General features: G+C 38.0%; 1 protein-coding gene across 2 annotated transcripts; it reads right to left on the bottom strand.

Moving 5' to 3' along the window:
- Positions 1-306: 306 nt before the first annotated feature.
- On the bottom strand, positions 307-15,833 carry fam83b (family with sequence similarity 83 member B). 2 transcript variants are annotated; one of them, XM_046402504.1, is made up of 6 exons: positions 15,777-15,833; positions 8,453-8,562; positions 5,822-6,298; positions 4,591-4,755; positions 3,320-3,444; positions 307-2,955 (listed from the first exon to the last, which is right to left on the bottom strand). In XM_046402504.1, the coding sequence occupies exons 3-6, from the start codon at positions 6,272-6,274 to the stop codon at positions 939-941; spliced, it is 2,760 nt and encodes a 919-aa protein (XP_046258460.1). In that variant the 5' UTR covers positions 6,275-6,298; positions 8,453-8,562; positions 15,777-15,833; the 3' UTR covers positions 307-938. The 2 variants fall into 2 exon arrangements, with proteins under 2 accessions (XP_046258460.1, XP_046258459.1); XM_046402503.1 differs by lacking the exon at positions 15,777-15,833 and having other exon boundaries at positions 8,453-8,736.
- Between the last annotated feature and the right edge of the window lie 10,213 nt (positions 15,834-26,046).

Raw genomic sequence — 26,046 nt, 5'->3', positions numbered from 1 at the left:
TGAATGCTCAGTCGTAATATTATGTACCTGAAGATATGAATCAAAGAGATTAATTCTTCCAGTTTGTGCTACTCCATGTTGCTCTCTGCTTACCCACAAGTAAAGGAGGTTAAGGATGGAGCGCCTGCTGATAGGACATTGTTGAATCAGTGGCCACTGAGGGCTTATAGTGCACACTAAATTTCATCATATGGTACACTGTCTATAGAATAAAAAAAAAAACCTTGGATGTATGAGTCATTTCAGTATGTTACATACATGTGCAGTCACGTAGATTTTAAAGGAGATAATAAGACATACTCTTAGTTTCTCGTGAAACTGAGAAGGGCCCAGATATTTATTACAAAAATTAAACATCTATTTTACAACATTGTTGCAACGCACATAGCGTTGATGAAACCTCTGTGTGACACAGAAGTTATGAAAGTGTTGTATCGTGTGTGTGTTATATGATTTGGTGGTTCACATGCATGTTTTGCAGCACTTCAACCTGCCAACAACATTGAGACATTCGCTGAATAAAGCAACAATAGCACTCTGGCATGTACACACACCAGGCTTGCAGCAGTAAGTTATGTACATCTGTGACATTTTGACCATTGCATGAACTTCTATGCATCTGCAGTACTTGTGGCCAGTGTTTGACTTTTTGGCTTCAGATTGGCACAAGTGAAAGACAAACATAAAAACAGCAGTGGTATTTCAGGAATCTATTATATGAAAGTTTTCTCCATGTCTTCATGCAAAACATATTTTTCATTTAATGGCATTCACCAGTGCATCTGTATACAATAAAATAAGGTCACAAAGTAAACAACTAAAACCTTTTTCAAAGTAGATAGAGAAATAAAGACCGTCAAAAGACAAATGTCAAAGTCAAATGTGCATTAGTAATAAGTGACATGTGTAGCTTATGCTTTATGCTACCACAGATGTCACTACTTGTTCTTGTGTATAAGATTTCCCACTCTTTGAAAGAATCTTCCCAGCTTATTTTCATGGTGAGTTCTCGCAGACCGAGTGAGGTTGTGTTCAATAGCTGCCTCACCTCTTGGAAGGCTTTTCTCCCTAGAGCTGTGCACAGAGCTCATAGAGTGTTTCTTTTCAAATGAGCAAAGAGGTTCAACCCCGCTGTAAAGGCGGTTCTCGTCACCTCGATCTTTGCTGCAGCTTCCTTTGTCAAGGCCAAGACTTGCGCTCCTGTCAAGAACAGTGGGCTTCTTCTGTTGTGTAGTTTTGGGGAGACAGCTCTGCAGTGGATTTCGGTGCTCCTCAACTCTGAATCGAGGTTTTGAATATTTTAAATTTTCATCATCAGACCGACTCCTGTGGTGTTGTGAGGAGGATTTGACAGAGTTGGTTGCTCTTTGGTGAACGTTTCTTTGTCCATCTGATATCCCCTCCTCATCTTCAGGAGTTAGGGTGTCTGTACTGCCACTTGACTTCAGGCTTGGTGTTTCCATGATTCTGACTGAATCCTCTTTTTTCTCCGGTGCATTCAATAGAGATTTTATTTTCTTGGAACTCCTCTTTAGAAAATATTGAGTGCCCACGTGATTGGATTTATTTGTCAGATCTGTGCTATTTGCATGCAGGGCTGCTGCAGATACAGTCCTGGACGGTGGCTCCTGAGCAATGTGAGTACTAGTGCTCTTTGTGCCTGTGATACTATTGGCATCATATTGAGAGACAGACCTCTGATCTTCATTCAGATTTGGCCCGTATCCTCCATTCTGTGCATTGATCCCTGCAGTGCTTCTGTTAAGTTGCATCCTTGCAAAAGCTTCATACATGTGTCCTGAGGATTCATGTGCATATTCATTGTTTGACTTTGGGTCTGCGACACTGTGCCTTTTGTGCCAACTGTCGGTCAGGATGTCAGGGTTTGTGATCATGTGCCCACTTTTAGTTCTGCCTAGGCTAGTGTAGATAGACTGGTAAGGGTTTCTCCCTGGACCATAGCTTGTGTTATTCCAATTATCATCCAAAAGCTGCAGACTTTTTCTCTTTAACATGAACTCTTCATCGCTCATTCTATTTTCAGCAGTTGGATTCCACTGCATGGATGAGTAGTGCAAAGGTGTGTTTGATGCTGCTGTAGAGCTAATACCAGAGGAACTGTTTAGGAATCTGTCTGGCTCCATTTGCTCTGGTATGGTAGACTTGACAACAAGGGAAGACCTCATTCTTGCCTGCATGAAGGCATTAGCTTTGTCCAGTGGTTCAAACTGGTCTAAATAGTCAAGAGAGTCTCTGAATGGGACGTCAGGGTTTTGGAGATAAGACTCAATCCTCAATGTGCGCATGAAGGACTTGGATGTTTTCTCAGTTGTTGGCATGTTCTGCTGCATGGACATAACCTGTTTGTCAGTTAAATTGTAAGACTGAAGTATGTTTGGACCTCTGTTTATCAGTGGAACTTGTAAATAATTGTCCATGGGGTAGATGTTTGTGACATTTCCTGTTTCCCTAGAGATATTCCAGTTGCTCGCTCTGGGCCTTATGTTGGGCGGCATATATCCATCTTGCCTCTCCCCAGCATAGCTGTGCCTTTTCAGGAAGTTTGTCACCTCCGTAGACTGAAGCTGGTGCATCTGCTTATGAACGCCAATCCCATTCTCAATCAAGGGTCCAAGCCCTTTAGGCTCCTCATCAAAGAGTCTCTCTTCAAAGTTTCTTGTACCTACTTTCTTCTCACAGGTCTTCCTATAGACTGTGTCAAGAGTATGCCTCAACTGGTCCCTGCGCTCAATTCTTTGTGCAGAATGAAATTTTGGCAGCATCTGTTGTTCATGTGGTCCGTTGTGTTGGAACAAACCCTCCAGGGGGCACAGTTCAGCTGGTACACTCGACCGGGCGTAGAGTGTTCGAAACTCCTCATCATAGGACTTCACCAGGTGTCCTGTGATGACCTGCACCATGCTCAGATTGATCTTCTCAAATGACCAAGTGAAGCTGCAAACAAACAACAAATAATTATGGATTTAGTGTGGGGAACATAGACTGATGTGTGATGTAACAAAGATAAGAAGTAACTAGAGAGATAAAGCAAAAACATTACAATTGTTTGAATTGATTTTTAGGAGCTTTATGTTTTTTTGTTCATATTTGTACTGAAATTATTGTTTTTGTAACTGTTTTTCAGGAACCTGTTTTTCACATTCATAACAGTCAGAAACTGCATGAAATGGCATCAGCAAGAAATGACAGCAATTTTGGAGAGAGTGACAGTAAATGCAGTGCTTTGTTTTATGAATGCATTTAGTTTATACCTCAGTGGTCTCAACCACAGCTTCACTTGTACTGCGGTTTTATTTACCTGTATGAACCATATATTGTCGTGTGGCAGTCGACCAAAAGAAACTTCTGCTGCATTGCCCCATGAAATTTAGCTCCTGATCGGCAGAGGTAACTCTGACCTTTCACAGTGCGCACCCTCATGTTCTGTGGTCACAGCAGCAAAAGGAAAATGTCAGAAAAATTCTATCTTGGTTAACTTTTACAGCAGGATGTATTAAGTATTAAGTCATCAAGTGAACACCAGATAAACATCATTCTTAACCTTTTAAATATTTGCTGAGCCCCAGAGCTGTTGCTGTTGTTGTCGTCATGTGACATGTGGAATTTAAAGGGTGTGATAATAATCAATAATTATGACTCCACCCAAAGAACAGGACAAACCAGGATCTGAAATAATACAGCGTATTAAAAATGCTCTAAACATTTGTATGTAGTAAATTAAGGGACAAGGCAAAGATATAGCTGTACTTAAGTTGCCAGTTTGTTTTCTTGCCGAGTGTTAGATTAGTTGTGTTAGTTTAGCTTTGCACGCAATTTGGAAATGGGAAAACAGTGGTGATATGCCATCCTATGGCCTATCATTACATGACCCTAAAGGTCCTAACGTGTCACATTGGACCGAAGGTGTGGTGGCCTAGGGAGCCCAACAAACTGCAACTTCAGAAATCACATGGAAATAGACAAAACACAAGCAAATTATTCATCAGTTTGACAACACATTCAGAATATTCAGAAAACGTGCTGCAAATACACACAACACAACCAAGTACAAAAACTCACTACAAAGTCAGACAACACGCCACGTTATAGACATCATGCCACCGCTGTTGATCAAGATAGTTTTGTTTTTTTTAATTTGCTTGTGTTTCTTCTATTTGCACGTGTTTTTTTAAGTTACTGTAAGTTGATCTGTCTTGGCCACCATACAAAAGTCCATTTGTCCAACAGCCTGTCATTACCAAAACAAATGTCTGTTGCTCTAAAGGCCTGTTGTTCCAAAAACACAAACACATGTAACTTTAACCCAAACCTGAAATAGTTTTGCTGTCTAAACCTAACCAAAATGGGACTATGACAAGCTAACCTGACTCTTAAAAAAACTATTAAACTATTTTTACAAGTGCTGTTTTAGATTGTCACCCTCAAATTATGTTGTTCACATAGCTTAGCTTCTTATGAGACTAACTGTTCCATTAAAAAACAATAACAACCACAAAAACAAAGGATATTAGTGTAATATGTTTTGAAAACAACAGAAAATAAAACAGTGGCTACAAACCACATACTTACTCTCAGTTGCTGAATTTTTACATCCTGATTTTCAGCCATCATTAGGAAACTTTTCAAGCTGAAATCATCCAAAAGGATGTAGACTGGGACTCCTCGTATAGAGGCATCAACAACTTCTTTGAATATATCTACATCAGTGAACATGTCCATCACAATAGCAATAACCTGCAAGGACAGAGTGAACAAATCATCATCAGTTCGGTGTGCCAAGAGTGGCTGCAGTGCATTTCACCAAGTTCTACTTATGAAACCTGTGAATGACCTATTTAAGAAGACACTCACAGCCATAAGTTTATGAACATCAATGGTAAATGTGAGTCTGACATCCAGATGACAAAGCCCTCAAAACCTCAGAGAGATGCCAATAACAAAAGAACTGAGTTTAAACTGGAGACAGACTGAGCGTGTGAAGTAGAAATAGCCAATATGATTTTATTGCAAGGACAATCATTTCTGTATTTTATAATAAGAGCTTTGATTCCAAATCCATTTCTGTCGCTCTTAAGTATTTGGGGTTTCAGGCTTTTCTCTCTGTTATTTAATTTCACCTTAAACTGTTTGAATACAATGTGGTGAAGCAACAAGCAGCATGTAAGGAACCCTTCAATGAACTCATTGCATGTTATTTAGACAAATTCCTTCCTCTCCTGTGTAGGAGGCGTTTGTGAAAAGACAGTTCCTCACATGAACTCAAGCATTAGTCACTTTTAATAAGGTATGTCCAGCAAATGTTTACATTTAAATATTAGTCCATCCTCCAAAACTGACTTTTTTTTTTCTTCTTATTTTGCTTTACATTACTCTGCAGTACAGTACTTACACTGTGTGGTGAAGAATTGGGAAAAGGTTACATCAGTTCTGTGTGAAGTTGGTTTGATTAAAAGCCAGTGCTGCAGTAACAAGGTTGTAACATGGCAGCAGAACACTAATTGTCTTCTTACCGCAAATTTCAGCCACAAAACTAGTTTATGATTCATTATAGCACAATATGATGACTAACTGAGGATGTGAAGGATATGACTCCATAATGGAGTGCTGGTTCTGTGTATACTGTTCACAAAGTTGCTAAACCCGATTGTGACCTTAACAACCCCAGCAGATGCTCCTTACTCCTGCAAACTGCCTTCAGGAGGAGAGGTGCTGATGAAACACACAAATTAAACCAAAGGGAGAAACAGAACGTCTCAGTCTATTTACTGTTGTGAGACAAAGCTTAGGTAGTTTTGATTACCTGTCTTGCTTCCTGAATATTCTTCCGCACTACCTCTTTGATGGTGGGGTTGTTTGGTCTTGGGGGGTGAAAGAGCAGATCTATATTTGTCTGCAGTGTATCATGCATGACCTCTGGCCAACCTAAATCCAAATCTGGTGCATCCATATCCGAGTGCATGGGCCAGTATGTTCCTGAGGATGATTGGCTGTCCGGTGGACCATCACTGATTTCCTCTGCATGTGTCTGAGGAGGGAGCTGTTCTGCATTTAGAGTGATGAAGAGAAGTTCTCCCTCTGAGAGGAAGCATCCGATACGTTCTCCCTTTAGGAACTCCTGGTAGCTCTCTCTGCCGTTGTTCACCAGGCAATCAATCGCCAGGCGATAGGACTCTTTGTAATGGGGTTGGATGTAATCGTCTGATTTGAACTCTCCCCTCAAGGACGACAACAGAGAAAAGTCTGGAGACTCCATTGCTTCAGACTGTTTCAGTTGGACCTGTCACAGATAATCAGAATCAATGACATGATGTGAGAGGATCAGAGAACAAACATTACAACAGGGTAGAAAATGCTGTAAGACTGGCTCTCGTTAATCCTAATGGACACAGTGTTATGGAGTACAGAGAAAGGTCATATTGTTAAAGTATAAAGGGTAACAACTAATACTATTAGGCTATAACACAATACATGAAAAGGTCATATTGTTAAAGTACAAAAGGTAACAAGTAATACCACCAAACTATAACATAACACATGTAAAGGTCATATAAACTGTAACACATTACTTGGAAAGGTCATAGGTTACGATATGTAAATAATAAATAACCTATGACATGAACACCCAAAGCTGCAATAATCAGTACAATACAATGTTTATAAAGGACAACTTTGCTTCTAGTTGTCATATGTATAAACTAAACTTTTATTGCAGTTTGTGATACAATAATGTGAACACATTGCTGAGAGACAAAACATGAGTAATGTGTTGATTAATAAAATAGCTAACAATACGTTCCTAAGTTCCACTGAATCACAGACTTTATAGTAGATTATGATCAGTTAAATGGGAACAGACTGTCTCGTGTACATTCAGCTGTGAATCTACATATTGACCGTTGTTCTTAATATACTATGATAAACTCTGAAACGACTGACAAATGGCACCAAACGTAAATAAACACTTGTTAAGTGTTTATTTACATTAACCAAGAACTGTGAATTAGCAGTTAGTTGTTTACTTTCTTCTTAGTAACTAAACAGAACTTCATGTGCCTTTTGGTAAAGGTTCCAGTGCTTGTTTACATTGGGATTGAGTTTTGTACATAGGTCGCTATTTTGTAATATGTTGAGTTCAAATACACAGTAATGATAATAATTGTCATCTGTAAGAAGTTCTCTAATACTATTACACAGTGCCTTACGTGGGAAATATACCTGCTTTTCTAACAAGCCATGTCCTGTCACATCATGAAAACTGACTCATCATTATCTGATGATGAACCTGTTCACAGGCAGGGTTTAAAGGATGACTAGTGGTGAATGCCTGAAGGACAAATGATTTTGCTGCACCTGTAGTGTGGTTGAAAGTTAAGGTGGGGTAAAATAAAATTCATAAAGGTCAGTGTTTGTGCAGGACTAAACAACTTATGTTTATGTTTACTCCTCCACAAACGTGACGTTGATTTCTACTGGTGACATATGCTCAGAATTTTGTTAATGTTCACGATTTTTAGTAATTGCATGACTAAAGAATAAAGTCAAATTCTAATCAAGTTCATCAGAGTAATCTCCCACAAACTGCAGAACCATATAAATATTCACTTACAAGACATTTTTGGTAATTGATACATTGATACTGCTATGCAGACTCTAATGCATAGACCAAGTAGAACCTTTGCCACAAACCTAAAGCTTTTTTGAAAACCTAGGAGAAAGAACCTTTTTAGCATTTTATTTCACTAATGCCATTAAAAACAACTTCACCCAGACATTCACTAAGGTGGTTATTGCTTGTCATAGTAAATCCTCTCAGTCCTCCCTGGATGTAAGCAAACATGCCTTTCTGTCCAACAAACAGGTGATATTTTATATATTTTTGTCAGTTGGTTATCTGATACATCTGAATGTACAGCTGACTGTACAGCTGAGAACCCGGCATGGGAAAGTTTGTGTGAATGTTTCACTGTCAAGTCAGTTTCAGTGCTGGTAAAAAAAAAAAAAAAAAACTAAAAATGAACAACCTCAGTACAGCTGTCCTTTCCTCTTTCTCTCCATTTGTAGGAACATTTATGGACTCTGCTGTTATGTTGATCTAATCCTATATTTACATTCTGAACTGAGTTTGTGTGAGATCACTTGAGGGCGGCTTTCACTCCGCTGTGCCTTATTTAAACAGATAAGCCAAACTGTAAAAGAAACATTGAGCAGCTGCTTAGTCGTAACCTACACTGCAATTCGCAACACTGTACAAACAGCATATTTATTAACACATTTTATCACAAACCCCCAACTGTTCAGAGAATTCATCTACAAACTTTGGTGTTTGATATTCTTACAGAGCCGCTACACCTTATTGACTGCTTTTCAAGGCTTCAAAATCACAGCGAGGTAGTCCCAACACCATTATGTTAACTCAATAACAGTAACTTACATTCAGATTGCAAACTTTGTGAAAATCCTCTTGAGTGCTCGCAGAATATCCCTCTTAGATTTATGTGTGTTCAGCTCATGTCAGTGTTTGGAGGAGCTAATGTAAGCCGGCTGGAAGAAACAAAGACAAGGAGGTGTCTGAACATGATCAACAGTCTGGAGATGGAGGGTGTGGATTCCAGTTTTGACATGCAAAATGGATAGGTTCCAAACTTGCTCACAGGCAGCCGTAAACCTGTTTGAGATGCATGGCCCCTCCTATCCTCCCTTCAGGGACAAAGTTCATGCTGACGAAAACCAAGATAATAACAGACGTAAAGAGGACTGATGAATGAAGTGCCGTGCGAACTGCTGTGAAATTTCCCCACAAATATAGACAATAGTGTATGACTTTAATTGAGCCCTTTCTGAAACCAGTACAGGTGACACATGTCAGAGTCAGATATTTTATATGAAGAAGAAATAGTTGAAATCTAGTGTGTCCACTTCCTCTTCCTTTTATTTTGTAAAACGTAGCTGCATACAGGTTGGTGTAAATTAATGAAACATGTGCATGCATGAATTTACAGTTCAGTTTTTCACCCTGTCTGGTCAGCTCTCACTAAGGCTCTTGAGAAACTGGTTCATTATGTAACATCTGCAGTCACTGAGGGAACAGTTGCAATCACCAGTCACGTCACCAGAGCTAAACAAGTATTTCTTTAAGGAATAAAGGCACAAACAGGGTCAGGGTAATCTTTTTCAGTGGCGATCATAAATTTTCACACATGGACCATTATTCAGAGAACCTTAAAGACATGAATTATGGATATCTACTTTGTATTTTTTGTAAAGAGGGGCAACATTGCAAGAAGAATAAAATGTCAAATGGGTGTTTGTGTCACAGTGTGTCTGACTCATAGCAGTCTAGGACATATTGTGTCTTTCTGAATGTATTTGTGTCACATTTTATGGTGGCTAACATTTCCATTGCTAACACTCACATTGCAAGCATACATTCATAACACTGTGTGAATGCAATTCTTTTGTAAAAGGAAAGAGATGGCAGGAAACTTTCTACAAAAGCACAATATTATCAGTGCTTTTCAGTCCTCTTTTTTATTCAGGAAATACAAGCAGCTTCACAAGTGTTTACCTTCAGTTATAAATTTTGCTAGCATGCTACATTTCCTCCAGTTTCAAGCAGGAATCAAATAAGCCTGTGAATATTCATCCAGGTCATGGTTATCTCAAGGAAATTCAATCGAAAGCAACTGAGCAACTAAGTCCAGTTGCTTTCGATTGAATTTCCTTGAGATCAAATAGATTAGATTAGATAAGATTAACTAAACAAATTCAACTGAAATGTATGTTTTCTGACTAAAAGTGAAAGCATTCAGTGGTGCATGAATACATTTAGCTATTTTGTTGAACATGATTAAGACAGGCAAATTTAATTAATTAATACATTTAATTTGCTGGGATTATCTTGGTTTTGCTCAAGGCAGAATTGTGGGTTTTCACATTGAAAAATGAATTTCCACACATGCAAATGAAAATATAAAATTGAGAACAGCGTGTGTGATAAGTTATTCACACCAAGTGATAATAAGGATGTGGGTTTTGAGCGCCTGTGTGTGTGTGCAAGTGTGTGTTCAGCTATTAAAACTAATTGTTACTGCTTCAAAAATGTTTGCCAGACTCCGTCACTCACCACCAGGCACCAGTGTGACCAGAAGAACATTTTTACATTCCGGCTGTGAAGAATCTTTGAAGCTCAGTGAAGCTCCTCAGTCAGCCCTGAAGCACCTCTAAGGTCAGTCCAGGTTTGTATGTAGACTATCCTGAGGCTCTAAATGACATTTAAGCAAATGACACCGGTGCTTCTAGCATTGGTCTATATGCACACACACACACACACACACACACACACACACACACACACACACAGTGTTGTTTCCATCACGTTTGGGGACATTACATAAGGAAGCTTACATTAATTTCCTGGAGGCTTAACCACCACCTAACCATAACAATAAACATTACTTGCCCAATCCTAAACTAGCAAGTCTTAACCCATATATTTAATTCCATTGTAGGGATTTGTATGAGTATAAGTAAGGTAGGTCCTCACAATATGACTGTGTAAACAGATTTTTGTCCCCACAACTATAGAAATATGCATACACACACAGACCTCACTACGAAATGCCTCGACAGGCAAATACACGCAGCACCGGTGGTCACATTTCACTAACCCTCTTTCCCAGTCAGCTGCAGGTTTTACAAAAGCCAAAGCAGTCAGTTTAATAATAAGGCATACACTCAATAGTAATTTTGGGAAATAACCTCATTTGTTTTCTTTACAAGATTTTGATGAGCAGATCAATATGACTTGCAAATATGAAGCCAACACAAAGACTGAAAAACAAGAGTAGCAAAATCTGTTTACAAACAAGCTGTCTGGTCTTCTCAAAGGAAAATAATTTTAATAACAGACTATTGTGTTTTTAATTTAGCTTCATAAAGTGCTGAGGAGACACTGATTAGACTCTAGGGAGATGTTTTTCAAACAGTCTGGTCGACAGAGTCACTATACTCCTAAAATCAAATTTTGAAATGTTGAAAGAGAACCCACTTAAATCTGTTTTTCTTCCACTTTCTTACCAATAACTCAATCTATTCTTATCAACTCCTTATGACTTAATGAATGTCAGGAAATTTCTACCGTATGACCTGTCCTCTATCACTGAAATCAAGTCAGGAAATTAAATTACCATTGTAATATTATGATACTTAAGGCAAAAATATTTTGGTGAGATAAATTTAATTTGCAGCAGATATTTGCCACTATCTGATGACATGGTTCTGTTTTGAGCCCTTATCCTCCAAATTACTTATAATTGACAAGAATTCATAGGAAAATATGTTAATGCAATCATAATATTCCATCAATCACTGTGTGATGTGTAATAAAGATATGTAGACACTCTGTTCCTTCACTGAGACCAAAACACCTCTGGTAGTTCCACAGTGCTTCTCTTGAAAAGAGCCATGAAGAACAAGATATCTGTACCTTTGTTTACTTGTGTCCTGAATCTGGGTGTGCGTAGATTAAGTAACATATAGAAACAAATCACAGGGAGTTTCTTTTCCTGCAGCGACTTTGCTATTAGTCACCTCTTGTGACACCCAATCCTCTCAGTTGTCATAATCACTTCTTGAGGCTTTTCTTGGCTTCCACTGACAAATCTGAGCAACATGTTTTTTGTGTCACCATGAGGCACTTTGACAAAGCTAAATGCACAACTGTCATTTTAATGATCACTGAATAAATGTTCAAGGGACTGAAGTCACTGAATAATCTTTCATCACGCCAGCATTGAGTCACATTGAAGATCTTTTTGTGTTTGACTCTCTCTGAGGCATATTTTCAGATAATTTCCCTTTGAAAATGTGCAACAGACTGAGCAGACAGAGCATAATAATTTTAATTTCATAGCCTAATCATTATAAATCACACCATCATCAAACATCATTTAAATCAACACTCTACATGATGATAATAATGTTGAAAATGTAAGTGACATAATTGCATGTTCCATAAAAGGTGGCATCAAAGGTGCATGCAGATGTAAATTACAGGTTTAACAGTAAATGCTGGAGATGAGGAACACAGTTCACACACACCAAAGGCATTTATTTAACCAGTTTATTACACATGATGATTGATAAAAAAAAAAAAAAAACTTGTCTGATTGTCTTACATGATAAGGATTTTTGGTCTGTTGGGCAAGAAGGTAAAAAATAGCAAGGCCTGTCCTGGGTTGTACATAACATACAGTATAGGATATATAGGATAGGGTATATATTGGAACAAGTATAAGTTGTTTTTTTTGTTTGTTTGTTTGTTTTGGAATTTGGCCTCTGCCTGGAACAAATGGCTGACAAGCAGTTTTATGGCAAGTTATGGCCTGTTCCCTCAATGACAAATCAAGCAGATAAAGCTCTGAAGTTGTTTCTAAGTGTTACATTTGCATTTGGTAGCTGTTCACTGAAACACTCAACATGAGTTCCAAAGAGGTATCTATGCAAGTGAAAGAGGCCACCATTAGGCTGAAAAAGAACAAAATAAAAACATCAGAGAGGCAGCAAAAACATTGTGATGGGCCAAAACAACAGTTTGGAATATTCTTTAGAAGAAAGAATTAACCGGCAAGTTCAGCAACACCAAAAGGCCTGGAAGACCATGGAAGACAACTAAAGTGGATGACCACAGAATTCTGTCACTTGTGAAGAAAAGCCCTCTCACAGCATCTAGCCAAGTGAAGGACGCTCTTGCAGAGGTAGGCGTGTCACTGTCAAAGCTTACAGTCAAGAGACAACCTCATGAATGTAAATGCAGATGTTTCACAACAAGGTGCAAACCACTGGTGATGCCCAAGAACAAAAAGGCCAGATTAGACTTTGTCAGAAAAGACCTAAAAAGCCTACCCACTTCTGGAATAAAATTCTTTGGACTGATGAAACCAAGATGAACTTGTACCAGAATGACAGAAAGAGAAAAATATGGAGAAGGAAAGTAACAGCTCATGATCCGAAGCATACCACATCATCTGTCAAACATGGTGGAAGCAGCGTTATGACATGGACATGTATGGCTGCCAGTGGATGCAGGTCACTGGTGTTTATTGATGATCTGATGGCCGCTTCATATTGCAGATGTATAATAATCCAATACATACAACAAAGGCAACCCAAGAATTTCTCAAGACAAAGAAATGGGATATTCTTCACTGGCCAAGTCAGTCACTTGATCTCAGTCCAATAGTATGCTTTTCGCTTATTGAAAACAAGATTGAATGCAGAAAGACTGACAAACAAGCAACAGCTGAAGGCAGCCACAGTAAAGGCCTGGCGAAGCATCTCAAAGGAGGAAACTCAGCATTTGGTCATGTCTGTGGATTACAGACTTCAGGCAGTCGTTGACTACAAAGGATTTTCATCCAAACATTTAAAAACAATCCTGATATTTGTAATTATATTAGCTTGTTCCATCATTTGTGAGCCACCAAAAATGGAGGTATGTGTATAAAAATGGCTGTAATTCCTAAATGGTTAATGCCACACTTTTAACAAATCCCTAGACTTAAAGTTCTTCGCTCACATCTTAAGTGTTTCATTTCAAATTCAATGTGGGGATGTACAGAGGCCAAGTGAGAAGAAACTTCTACTTGTTTAAATATATATGGGCTGTATGTATCACAACTGCAAATAGTTCAGTCAACCCTTTTATCTGTCGTGGACTGTTGGCCTGTGAGGTAATTTATATGCACTCTCCTGCCTCCAATCTAAAACCTCTTGATGCAGTCTATTATTCTGCCGTTAGATTCACAACTGGGGACAGCTTAGCAACACATTCCTGTATATTGCATGAGAAAGTTGGGTGGCTGTGTCAATGGAAAGGAGAAGAAGGAGAAGAGAACAGCATATATTTATATATATATATATATATATATATATATATATATATATTTGCACAGAGCCGTACACGTGATGCCAGCAGGCTGAGCGGAGGCATACAAAATCTGAAGGATTGTGTGGAGGTATGGGAGTGTTTATTTGAGAGTTTGATTTTTTTAGGAAATATTTCTTGATAAGTTAGATGGGAAGATCAACGGCAATCTGGGATGGTAAAATGAAACTGCAAAAACAACTGTTTGTGTTTTTTTTTTTATTATTCATAGAGTTTTTCTGGCAGGTGAGGCCTCGATCTGTTAAGATTTCCACAGAGCAGAATTGGAAAAAAATATCCAAATCATCATAATCTCTAAAAATGTATGGGGCAATAATTAAGTAAAAACTATCTTCACCTACAGATTACATTATGTGACATGTGACAAGGTCATTTTGGAATAAAACTAAATTTGTCTGACGGTTTTTCTCAAAAGATGTACAGTATTTTCATTCACCTTTCATGAATGAAAATACTTTCATGGGGCAGTCGTGGATCAGGTTAGGGTGTCGGACCCGTAACTGGTGGATCGCTGGTTCGATTCCCCGTCCCGGTGTCCATGGCTGAGGTACCCTTGAGCAAGGTACCTAGCCCCCACTGCTCCCCGGGCGCTGCACGCGGTCGCCCACTGCCCCGGGTTTGCTGTGTGTGTGCATGTCACTTGGGTGGGTTAAATGCAGAGCACGAATTTCGTTGGAGTGAGTTCCCTCCAATGACAAAATATGTCACTTTCATAACAGAGACTGGAAAGATTGGAGATTTGGGTGAGAAAAGAAAACATCTTATATTTGTTTTTTTCAGTCAGAATGTTGCGCAGTGCATGTGGTGCATTACCAGCTCGTGCTTTCAGACTACACTGTTCTCCAGCTGGGAACACTTGTTAGAGCGCAGAACATCAAAGCACCACAATGACACTCAGCTGACAGTCCATATTTATGTGGCTGTGCTCACTGATACAGCCACAGTCTTTTGTGTGCATTATTTTTTTTATTTTATTTTATTTTTTTCTCACATTTAATGCTCAGTTCTCTCTGCACCAGAGTGGCCACTTCCGAAAGGTTTGACATCCTTAAAACAAATGGCTTGTTGGTGAGCACCTCTAAAAGTATCCAAAAACACAGAGTGATTTGGCCAACAAAAGAAGCTCAGTCTGGCTCAGCTGTTACTGGAGCTGGTCATCTGGCAAGACACTGCAGCGGTCACTCAAATATATGCAAGCCCACATTCCTAATTTATTTTGTAATGTGAACTCCTTGTTTGCCATGGAATCATTGTAACAAGAGACCTGCTGATTCTGATTTCTGTTTTCCTGATAATTCAAATCCTTATCATCCATGAAACCACAAATCACTTTGCTTTGGATTCTGCCTTCATACTCATGAATGTGTTGTTGCATTGTCTCATCAGTACCCACACGCCCACCCACACAGCCCATTGCATTTAAACCCAGGACCATTTTTGGTCGGAATAAATGGAACATACTTTGACTAACAAGTTGGTGTAGCCACTCCAGCAACAAGGACCTGAACCCTCACTGGCTTCCGAGACACTAACACTGATCACCAGGCTCTTTAAAATGTACAAAATGCAGTGCTGGAATGTCAAAGGTCATTGATATCTTCCTCCATTACATACCTCCAATGCTACGAGGCACATAACTACTGATGGTGGATGCTGAATAACCACCATTATAGGGTACCAAACAAATAATAAATAACTCTGCTGTAGACACCTGTGTGGACACACTGCCAGCTCCAAAACACAAAGAAGCAGTAAGCCTGCTAATTTTCACTTCAAAGAACACTGGCCTGTGATACAGACAATGGCTTACCTTGCATCGCAACCTTTGCGATTTCCAAGGGCCTTCATCAACTGCGGAAGACCAACACACCTCTGGGCACAACCAATTAGAGAAATGAAAGTAGCTCTGAGCTAGTTTGCATATCAGCAGGACATGCACAGCTCAAACGCAGATGAAATGTCTGGTTATTAAACTGAAACACCAACAGTGCAGCAGTGCCTTTCCTTTACTAAAGCCAGACCATTTAAACGAGGCCTTGTAGATCTGATCAAAGATTCAGCAGCTGTGTTGCTTATTTCTAACTGGTTCATAAAAAGATTTTGCTGGACTGTTAAGGTGAAATAAGTAAAAGTTTACTTTAGCTATCTTGCTTTATACAACAGAACCCTAGTTCTCATCTTCAAGCCACTTTGACTCACTGAACATATCAAACAAATTAGATAACTGGTTGTGACTGGCCCCTCACAAATCAGGATGGAAAGACAGTGTCTGAACTGGAGGTCAGCCTGACACGTCTGTCACAGCAAAAATGAGGTTTGTCTGGCTCCCAGAAGGCAAATAATTAAATTAAATAAAACAAATTAATTGCTAATGAAATCACAACTGCCTGACACAGAAAAGCAAAGGAAAAAACAACACTGCATTTGTAATATGAAAACTGCAAAAGTGGGGAATTATTTTAAGAATACTTGTTCTAAACTTTATAGTGTGAGGTCAAAAGCCCAAATAAGAATCAGCCTTCAAATGTCAGTGACTGAGGAGAAAGTGAAAGCTACAGAAAGTAAGTACTGCTGATTCATCTCACACTTTTTAAATACAGTAAACAAAATGAATACAAAAAAAGCTTCAGAAAAACAGATTCCAACTTCTTACTTCAAATCAAGAAAATTATGAAAGATGTAGAACCTGTAGAACTTGTAGAACAAATATACTGTAGGCCTCACAAACAAAAATTCTATATCTTTAATATTTAAGAGACTGAATAATCTTCAAAAGCTGACTGCATCTTTGACTTCCTAATGTCTTTACCTTACATATGGGAACAAATTAAAGAGAACTCACTTTATAAGTCCTAATATCCCATAATTGTGATTTTGTGTAGTGTAATTATTACCGTTACAAGATCTTTATATTTGTATTTTAGTGAAAGCGTGGCGCTTTTGTAATTAAGCCAGTAGTGAAGGCACATTAAATAAATAAAGTGATATGTTCACGGTATGTTTCTGGATTTGGGTTTTCATGTGTGTACTTGTAATGAGGCAAACAAACAGTGCAGTTGAAATTCAATCAAATTAATAAATAATTTCCTGTCTCTCTGTGCATATAATTATGGACAAAGAGAATTAGAATGTAATAATCCATTGTTCATTTTCATTTCCTTAGTTGAAAATGAATCATGACCTCTATATAACGGTATATTAGTTAATGAAAACCCAATAATGTCCAGTCTACTCTTTGTTTGCAAAACAAGACAGCCATCACGGTTCATTTATTTAAATGAAAATCTGGTTGTTGCCACAGAGCTGAAACCTGGATTAAAAAGAGTTTTGTGTCTATATCTTTACACTTGCACTTAAAGTTAAAGAGCAGTATATATATATATATAAATACTACCTTAGTTCACAAAAATGCCAAAGAATCAATACTGTATTTCTTAGAAATAATTGTTTTTTCATCAATAACAAGCTCTTCTAACACATGTTTAGACATATTTAGGTTAGTTTTTCCGGTCCATCATTGGAGAGAAGAGAAAGAACACGTTTTCTAAAAACTCTGCAAAATTACAGAAATCACTTTTGAAAAAAGCTCCAAATGTAAAATTCAGTGTTAAGATAAAACAAGAGTGCTAATCTGCTTTCCTAATTTCTGCATTTATTTAGCACTTGGAATTAATCAGCACTTAGTGTAGGTTTAGAACACATCAATTAAGATTTCCAGTTATAGTGAAAAATGCTTTTGGGTTTTGTTTTTGTGTCACAGAGGTTTAATTTGTAGCTGTCACTCTTATTTCTTTGAACCAAGAAAATGGACTGCATTTGAATAGCTCTTTACTTGTCTACTGACTACTCCAAGTACTTAACACATGTCATATTTACCCATTCACACACACCTTCATACACTGGAGGCAGAAGTTGCAAACATGCTCGTCAGGAGCAATACAGTGCTTTCTATCTACAAACAAATTTCTGTGCTCACTCACTCACAAAGCAGTTTCGGTTCAATATATGGCCCAAGGACACTTCAACGTGTAGACTGGGGGAGATACCAACCTTCTGTGCTGCAGCCTCCCAAAGTGAAATACTGTTTATATTTCCTATATGTGTTCTGATGAAGTGCAATATAGTAACCCAGTAAAAGCCTGTGACTGAGTGCTTGTGGGGGAAGGTCAGGAATAATTCACCCCAGTCATGTCTCCTGCTGTCCATGCTGGCAGGGGATTTGTGGGCTTAATGTGTCCCACTGCCTCCCATGATGATATGATGATGTTCAGTGGGGAGTCGGGACATGTAGAACACGGCTGAGTGAGGAGGATAGTGAATCTCAAACAACATCCAGAAAAACTCATGGGTTATCTCATGGATTATTATTATTAAAGCATGGTCAAATTCATGTTGTAACATGTTTGGCACATTTTAAACAGGTAACAAATTTAAGTAACATTACACATTTTAGAAAGGTGACTAATTTAGACAATTAACTTAAATTTACTAGAACCCAAACAGTAATTGTCCAGATATAGTACTTTTGCAACTGTAACTACAGCATGTAATAAAAGTGACACCTGATGTCTAAAGGGCCTGAAAGGTGGTGTATTCTTTATCACCTTTTCAAAGCCAAAAAACACAAAAGCAAAAGTGTGAAGAATGGATTATATAGTGACTGGCTCTACTGTAAGTCGCAAATGTTAGTATATCCGACTTTCTAGTAGTAACTGCGCATTAACCTACTTCAGAGCCCAAGGAAAATATTATTTACTATCATTATTTGTGAGGTTACAGGTGAAATTACAATAAATAAATAAATAAATAAAAATCCAGTTGTGGGCATAAACTTTGGTGCAGGACGCTTTTGTATCCTTAGCATGGTCCAAATCAAGTACTGTTCATATATATATATATATGATAATGTACAAGCAGAGTAAATTTTTCACCAACTTATATAGGGCTAATGTTAACTTAACTAGCTACCCAAAAAAAGATCAATTCTGTCAGCTACAGTTGTCAAAAGTGGCTGCCTGTTTTTTGTTTGTTTTTTTTTGTTGTTGACCAGCCTCCCAAGACTACTATTCAAAAATTAGGGTAAGTCTCTGGAATTATTCTAAACTATTTCATGTGTCACATGGATGAAAAAAATAAGAGGTTTAACAGCCGTGCAGTTTATGTGGTATAATCACCGCAGCCAGACCCCTCACACTAACAGACCTTTTACAGAGCAGATATATTGTCATAGCAGGAAAAGCGCAGGTGAAACACACTGTGTTATTAGCTTTGTTATATTAAATGTCCCAGTGAACCATGACAGTGAGTCATGCACAATACGAACTCGCAAATGGAATGCAGTAATTTATTTATGTCATCAACAAGGCTCTGCTTTTCTTTCCGTGACCTATCAAGCTGTCTGCTGTAAAGATCACTATAAGCAAGGGTCTGGTCGAATTTGTCCGCAGAAGATTAGATTATGTAGATTATGCTTTATTTACCCTTTTCATACACAAACTAGAAGAGCGTACTTAGTAGAGTGCAGCCCTCCATCAGGTGTGTCTGGGTGCATGTGGGTGAAGCAACTGTTCATCATGCAGACCCTATGGGTTGGTTCAGAGTGAGGAGTCAGTGAGTCAGTACAAAACAGAGCAGTTGAGAATATGTTTTTGAAAAACTGTGATTCACCACAACCATGAGAGGTTCATGAGCATATAGGCTGACAGGCTCACAATAGCTGCAGACAGACACACCCACACACACACACACACACAAACACATACACACACGTGACCAAATGCATGATCTGCTCCAGGTTTACATCTGGCAGAGAGAATAAAACTAATTTAGACAACCAGATGAGCAACATCTTTGCATGTTTTGTACATTTGGGCAATCTAGCCACACAGGCTGCCTCTTATGTTTTTGTTCACCTCAACAAAGGAGGTAAAATGTTTTTAAAGGGGGTGACGAGTGGGTGCAGACTAAACATAATTGTATATACAGTGTCAGTTATGGATAACTCGTAGGAGGAATTTCAGTCCACTTCCCTTATGCAGAACTCTGACAAGCACAAGATACAAATCTAGTCAGTATTTTGTGTACATCTGTAAAGTCTAATGCAATTTAAATCTCAGTGTCTAAACTGTTTCACAAAAACTCTACTCTTGAAGGGAAAAAGAAGACTTTAATTTGAAATTTGAAAATACCAGCACTAATAGTTAAGGTATGTTCAGGTAACATGTTAAACAAAGATGGTATACGACACTCACTCACACTCTGTTGAAAAGGCAGAAATTCATATTTTGTTTGACTGTACAAATTATAAAAAACATGAGAAGTACATTTTATTAGATTGGAAAATAAAAAAAACTGACAGATTTTGCTGCTACACAACTCTGACAAATCAAAGATATCTCTCTCTATAAACATGTTTATTTCTGCTGTAAAAATTGAGCATTTTAACATGTGGTCTTGTGAAAATTACTCACTTTTGGAGTTCAAGTTCAAGCAAAAATCATCTCCAACTTTGTGTCTTGACTATGTGTAACTTTCATTTTACAACTTATTTGAGGATTAAAGAATTAGTTTTCATGTACTCAAGATTCTTAATGATGGCTGGAGCTCTGCTGTCTCACAGCAGGTTAAGTAGAAAAAGAGCCAGTCAGATTAGTGGGGTGCAACAGCACCACACAGAGACCATTTTTCTTGTGATTGCTGATTAAATTTGATGCCAAATTGTGCTCATGGGCACCTAGGATAGCCTTTGGCCATACTTAAAAAGCTCTTCAGTGATAAGAGCCAATCCAAACATAATTTTTAACATTTTCCGTGGATGACAGCTTAAATTAAGCTCTTCAATCACTATGATGATAAAAATCTGCATGAAACAAAGAAGTGCTGCAGTTGGTGAGGGGAATGATTAATTGGTTTAATTGACTGTTTAGAGGTTTATCTTGACCACTGACATTCTTGAATACTTCACTCACTGTATTATTGCTGTTCTGCTCTTAATGCAATTTCACAACATTCATGCGTGTCGTGGGTGTGCACTTAAGAAGACAACCAAGCAGCGGTAGCATATAGCAGACACCCCTAAAGTTATCACTGAAGGGACACACATCCATGCCACTGACTTTTCATATTTGTGTTTTAACAACCCTGTATGTTTTCCACTATATATGAACTGTGCAAGAAATAATTTATTAAAATTGCAGAACATTAAAAATGACAATACACGCAAAGATGTATAGAAAACTGGTCTCTGAAACATGTTGGCACAGTAAAACTTTTTTTTGTTGTCATGTATTTTTGAAATGTAATGTAAACCTTTCAAGGAGTGAGCACTTGTTTGTATCAAGGTTATTATCTAATATTATGTTACATAAGATTACAGTAATAACTTTTGATTGATGATGATTGATTAATGAATTATTTTGCATGGCCTAATTCTGTACAACTACACCTTTCTTCAGCAGAATATCTCTACTAAAAACAATAAAAAGCCATTGTACAACCACACAAACACTTTCCAAAATACTATGTAACTCCAGAAAGAGGGAAATATTTTTTGTAAGCCTCTCCACAAACAACCAGAATCTTCTCTGAGGTTATTTTCTTTTGGTCAGCCTGATAAGTCATTCACCCTTAGGTACAGAAATACATTACAATACAACTGAGACACTTTTGGTGTAACTCACCTTTGCAGTTTTCTTTCTGACTAACATTCATGCTCTATGAATATTCAGCAGTAAGTTTGATTGTGTTTTTGACGATACAAAGGTGTTGAAGTTATTTTTCCTTTTGTCAATGTCCTTCACATCAAAATAAACTGAAATGTCAGTTTTGTTTGTGAAGCTTGCTGGTTTATCTGGTTTGTATTTTCTTGTGTGTCAGTGAAAGGTTTAAAGAACGGTTTGTGTGTTTGTGCTTGCCTTACTAATGCTTGGTGAGAGATGTATTACAACATTACCCTCTTATGGCATTTACCATCAATACTTTGCTTGATTATGATGGATATGTTAATAGAGCAGCAGACAGACCACTTCATAATTTATTTATATGTAGCCATAGCCCTGCTGTTTATCACTGGATCATCATCAGAAGCACAAGTCCAAACCAGTACACCCAAATTAAAAAATATTGAAAGGTTATATCCAAGGCCGATGCTGAATATCAGCGGAGGTGTTTTTTTAGCTTATCTGTTCTCACAAGATTTTCTGTTCTTCAAAAAGCTGCTTGTAATGTCAAGGCTTTCAAAATGATACACAGTCAATAATGTCCGTTTGACATTCAAAAACTTGGACTCAAGGACTCTATGTAGAAAAATATCATTTGCATTACAGCTCTGCCAACCACTACTTTCTCCATCTTCACTGGCAGAACACTGAAATCTTTTTGTCTGGGTATTTGCCCTCAACTGCACACTGGTCTAATTATTATAATCAATAATCTTTACTTCTTTCTTTGCCACCTCGCCCCTCTAACTTCAATACTGTTTTCACACTAGTGATGTCTCCACCGATATTGGATGTATTGTCATAAAATGTGGGTCCATATATCCTTGGTACACAAGGGGATTAATCCTAATGATTTTGGTGTTCCCCTGACCTCTCCTCTAGCTTCACCATGAAGTTTACTTATATGGTTTGAATTCAGAATGAACTGTAATTTCTTTGGTTGTCTTTTCACATTTTCACACTACACCCTAAGCAGGTCATCATTTCACCTCCCCATTCAATACTGTTATTTATGAACAAAGAACTGGAAAGGTAATGGCATTTTTTTATCATTCTCACAAAGCATTGTTAGTGATGGTATGCTGGCATTAGAATTTAGCGCAAAGCACTGTTGTGTTGAAGTAACCTTTACAAGGCAGTATTTTCTATACTCCATGAAGCTATACAGCATATTGATATATTAAAGAAGAATGAAGCTACAGCCTGCCAGAATCTCTGTGAGTCTGTACTTAGGAACAGATATGATTTGAGCTAAATGCTAATGTAGGCATGCTAATATACTCACGGTGATAACAAGCTGATGGTGTTCACCATCTTTGTTTAGCATGTGAACATGGTAACCTTTTTCTAATTAGCATTTAAAACCATGATGGTTTTAGTTTTTTGGTATTTATCCTGAAGAGGACACGTCTGAACCAAATGCCATAAAAGTCCATCTAAGAGCTGTAGAGGCTTTTCGTTCCAAGCCTCAAATGTCATCTTCTGGCAGCACTTGAGGAAAAGTCTGGAGATCATCAAAGTCATCCTGCTGTCTGAATTCCTTCTGCCAGTTTTACCTGCTGGATTAATCAACTGGGGACCATGAATATCTGATCATAATTAAATGGCAATCCATCTAATAGGCAGCGTGTGGCTTTAGAACAACTTTTAGTTGAAAATTGTTTTTTTCTTTCGATTTTTTTAACATTATTTCAATTTAGCGTCATAAAAATGTTTTAAATCTACACTCATGTCAGCTAGAACTACAGGGCATGAATTTCTTTCCTTTACTTGCATGCATTTGTTTTGCAACCACTACATTTTGAACCTTTTGGGAATGGTTACTGACTGAATACAGTTATATTTTGGTTTTTTTTACAAAGTTGTTTAATTGGGGTTTTCATACCTAAACAGTTGCAGTGTTTTACAAACTTGTAATGAAAACCATCCATCCATCCATTTTCTATCCCACTTACCCATGCAGAGCCGTGGGGAGGCCATCCCAGCTGACAACAGGCAAGAGGTGGGCTACACTTATATGAAAACCATTTCAGAAAAAGTAAAATTCCTATGAGCAGCCTAATCCCTTTGTTGTGCCTGAGCGTTTAAGAAATGCATTGCATCACCCACAAAAAGACTAGAAGCTAAGAACTGTGTGTTCTCAACCTCCAGATGAAAATTACCTGCATGGCCGCTGTGTTGTCGCTCTCTGTTCAAACCCTATTAACACAAAAAACTCACGCCTCTTTTCACATACAGAGCAACAAATAACAATAACAAGATTTGACTGTAATGCCATGTGGGACCCCCACACACCATAATTGTCCTGTCAATTTATGCATTTGAGGATGTAACAGTTACATTTTTTTTTGGTCAAACTAGATTTAAGGCGACAATTGTGAAAATTCCTCGCTAACTCCTCCTTCTCAAAAGGATTCTACCATCTGTCTCCTCTTGTTTTTTTGTGTGTGTGTGTTTGTTTTGTTTTTTTATAGCCTCCTGAGATTTTCTCCTTTTCTAAAAGTGGAGCCCCATCACGCTTGGGAGTGCAGTCAGCTGACACAGCTGGCTTATCTCGGGTGTGGGAGTAAGCTTGAGACGCCGGTGGATTCACATGAGTACTCTAAACTAAGTGATCTCAACTGTCTCCGCTGCAGCCAAGACAGAGGATGCTACACCACAGTTACCACTTGGAGACTTATTCATCTCGTGATGGAACTGAAATCTCAAAGAGGACGTTTCTTTGCTTTCATTGTCATTGACTCTCTTGAATGCGCAGAGGTATTCATTTCCTTGCAGCTCTCTTTCTCAGGTTGCGTTTGTTGCTAGAAAAACTTTCAGCTCCTCACTGAGAAATTGGCTTGGTCAGTCCAGTCTGTGGCACGATATCTATTGGGCAGAGAGTCAGCTCTCCTGTGAGCACATCAATATGGAGCAAACTGAGTGTCAGACTGACTTAGCTGATAGAAGTCTGGGGATCAGGGTTTCTTTAATACATCTCCCTGTCACTCTCATGCTCGTAAAGCCTTGACCTGACAAGGCGAGACCAGTAGTCAACATTGATTTAAATCCAGAAACTCTGTTAAAATGTCCCATGGCACATATCAAGCTTGAAATATTACATGTCGTTTCATCTCAAACATTTATTTGAAACACAGGGTACACAGTTGTCAGTACAAGCAATATTGTCATTTTTAATTTCATCATGAATTGTGATTCTTTGTTTGATGCTCTGCTAAACTCAAAATGCCTGGCTCTGGGTAATATCCTCTGATGCCTCTGATGGCAAAGAGGATTCCATTTGATTTGGTCCAGAAATAGTTCATATTGTTCATACAAAAATAAACATTTATTTATGTATTTATTTATTGATATATATATATATTTTATATATTTTTATAAATATATATTTTTATATACAGCTTGGAGGTTTAACTATCAGGGGAGGACAACACTGACTGGTCTAGATCTGACATAAAAGAAAAACAAACTAAACCATGATTTTATTAACTTTACAGCAAGTCATGGTTATATAATAACTGTTAACACAAGTGTCTTTTTCTTTCTTTAATTTCTTTCTTTTATATTTACAGGGCTCTGCTTAAGGGCAAGTGCTACATGTCCTGACATATTGATTTAATCTGCTGGAACTGGTTTAAGCATGAAATTTAAGAGGAATTATGGTGTTTTATTTACCCGGGCTCTGTATTTACATATTTTGGTATATAAATGATTCATAGTTACCAAAAGTCTTAGAACTGGGGAGAATGACTGTTAGAGTTACATCCACCAAAAGTATGTTTTTTGCTAAATCACTGGCTGAGGTTTTTGCTGTAAGTGTGTGGCCACATCACAGAGACAGTCCATGTCCAACTGAACAAGAGGTGGCATGCGACCTTAACACTTGGCCATTTTTAACAGTTTTGGACTTTTTTCATTTGAAAGTACTGACATAAACGGAAAACAGAGAAAAATCTTCCAAAATAAAATCAATAAAAATGTGTACAAGGCTTCAAGGATGCACACAATGCATCTTAGTAAATACTACTTAAGGGAAACATCGTTTGAACGTTTGTTCACAAGGTCACCTTCAAGCATTTCATACATTCACAGTCTTATTTATTCAGTGTATATACCCTCTTTGTTTTGTGTATGTATGAACAATAAGTATGTTCTACACATCCCCTCATACTTTAATCATGTTCAGAAGTTGATGCTTCTTTGAAAGAGAGAAACAGAAATGCAGAATCTTTATAAAATTACCGACTTTTGTTTGATGTGCTCTTTTCTGACTCTGATGCTCAGTGTGCACCTGGGCACACGTGTTTCCAAGGGCACTGGGGTGCATGATAACAGAAGTGAAATGTGATTCACCAGCTCCTC

The sequence above is a fragment of the Scatophagus argus genome, chromosome 10 (assembly GCF_020382885.2).
Source record: "Scatophagus argus isolate fScaArg1 chromosome 10, fScaArg1.pri, whole genome shotgun sequence".
Taxonomy (NCBI): domain Eukaryota; kingdom Metazoa; phylum Chordata; class Actinopteri; family Scatophagidae; genus Scatophagus; species Scatophagus argus.
This window is presented reverse-complemented; position numbering and strand designations above follow the sequence as displayed.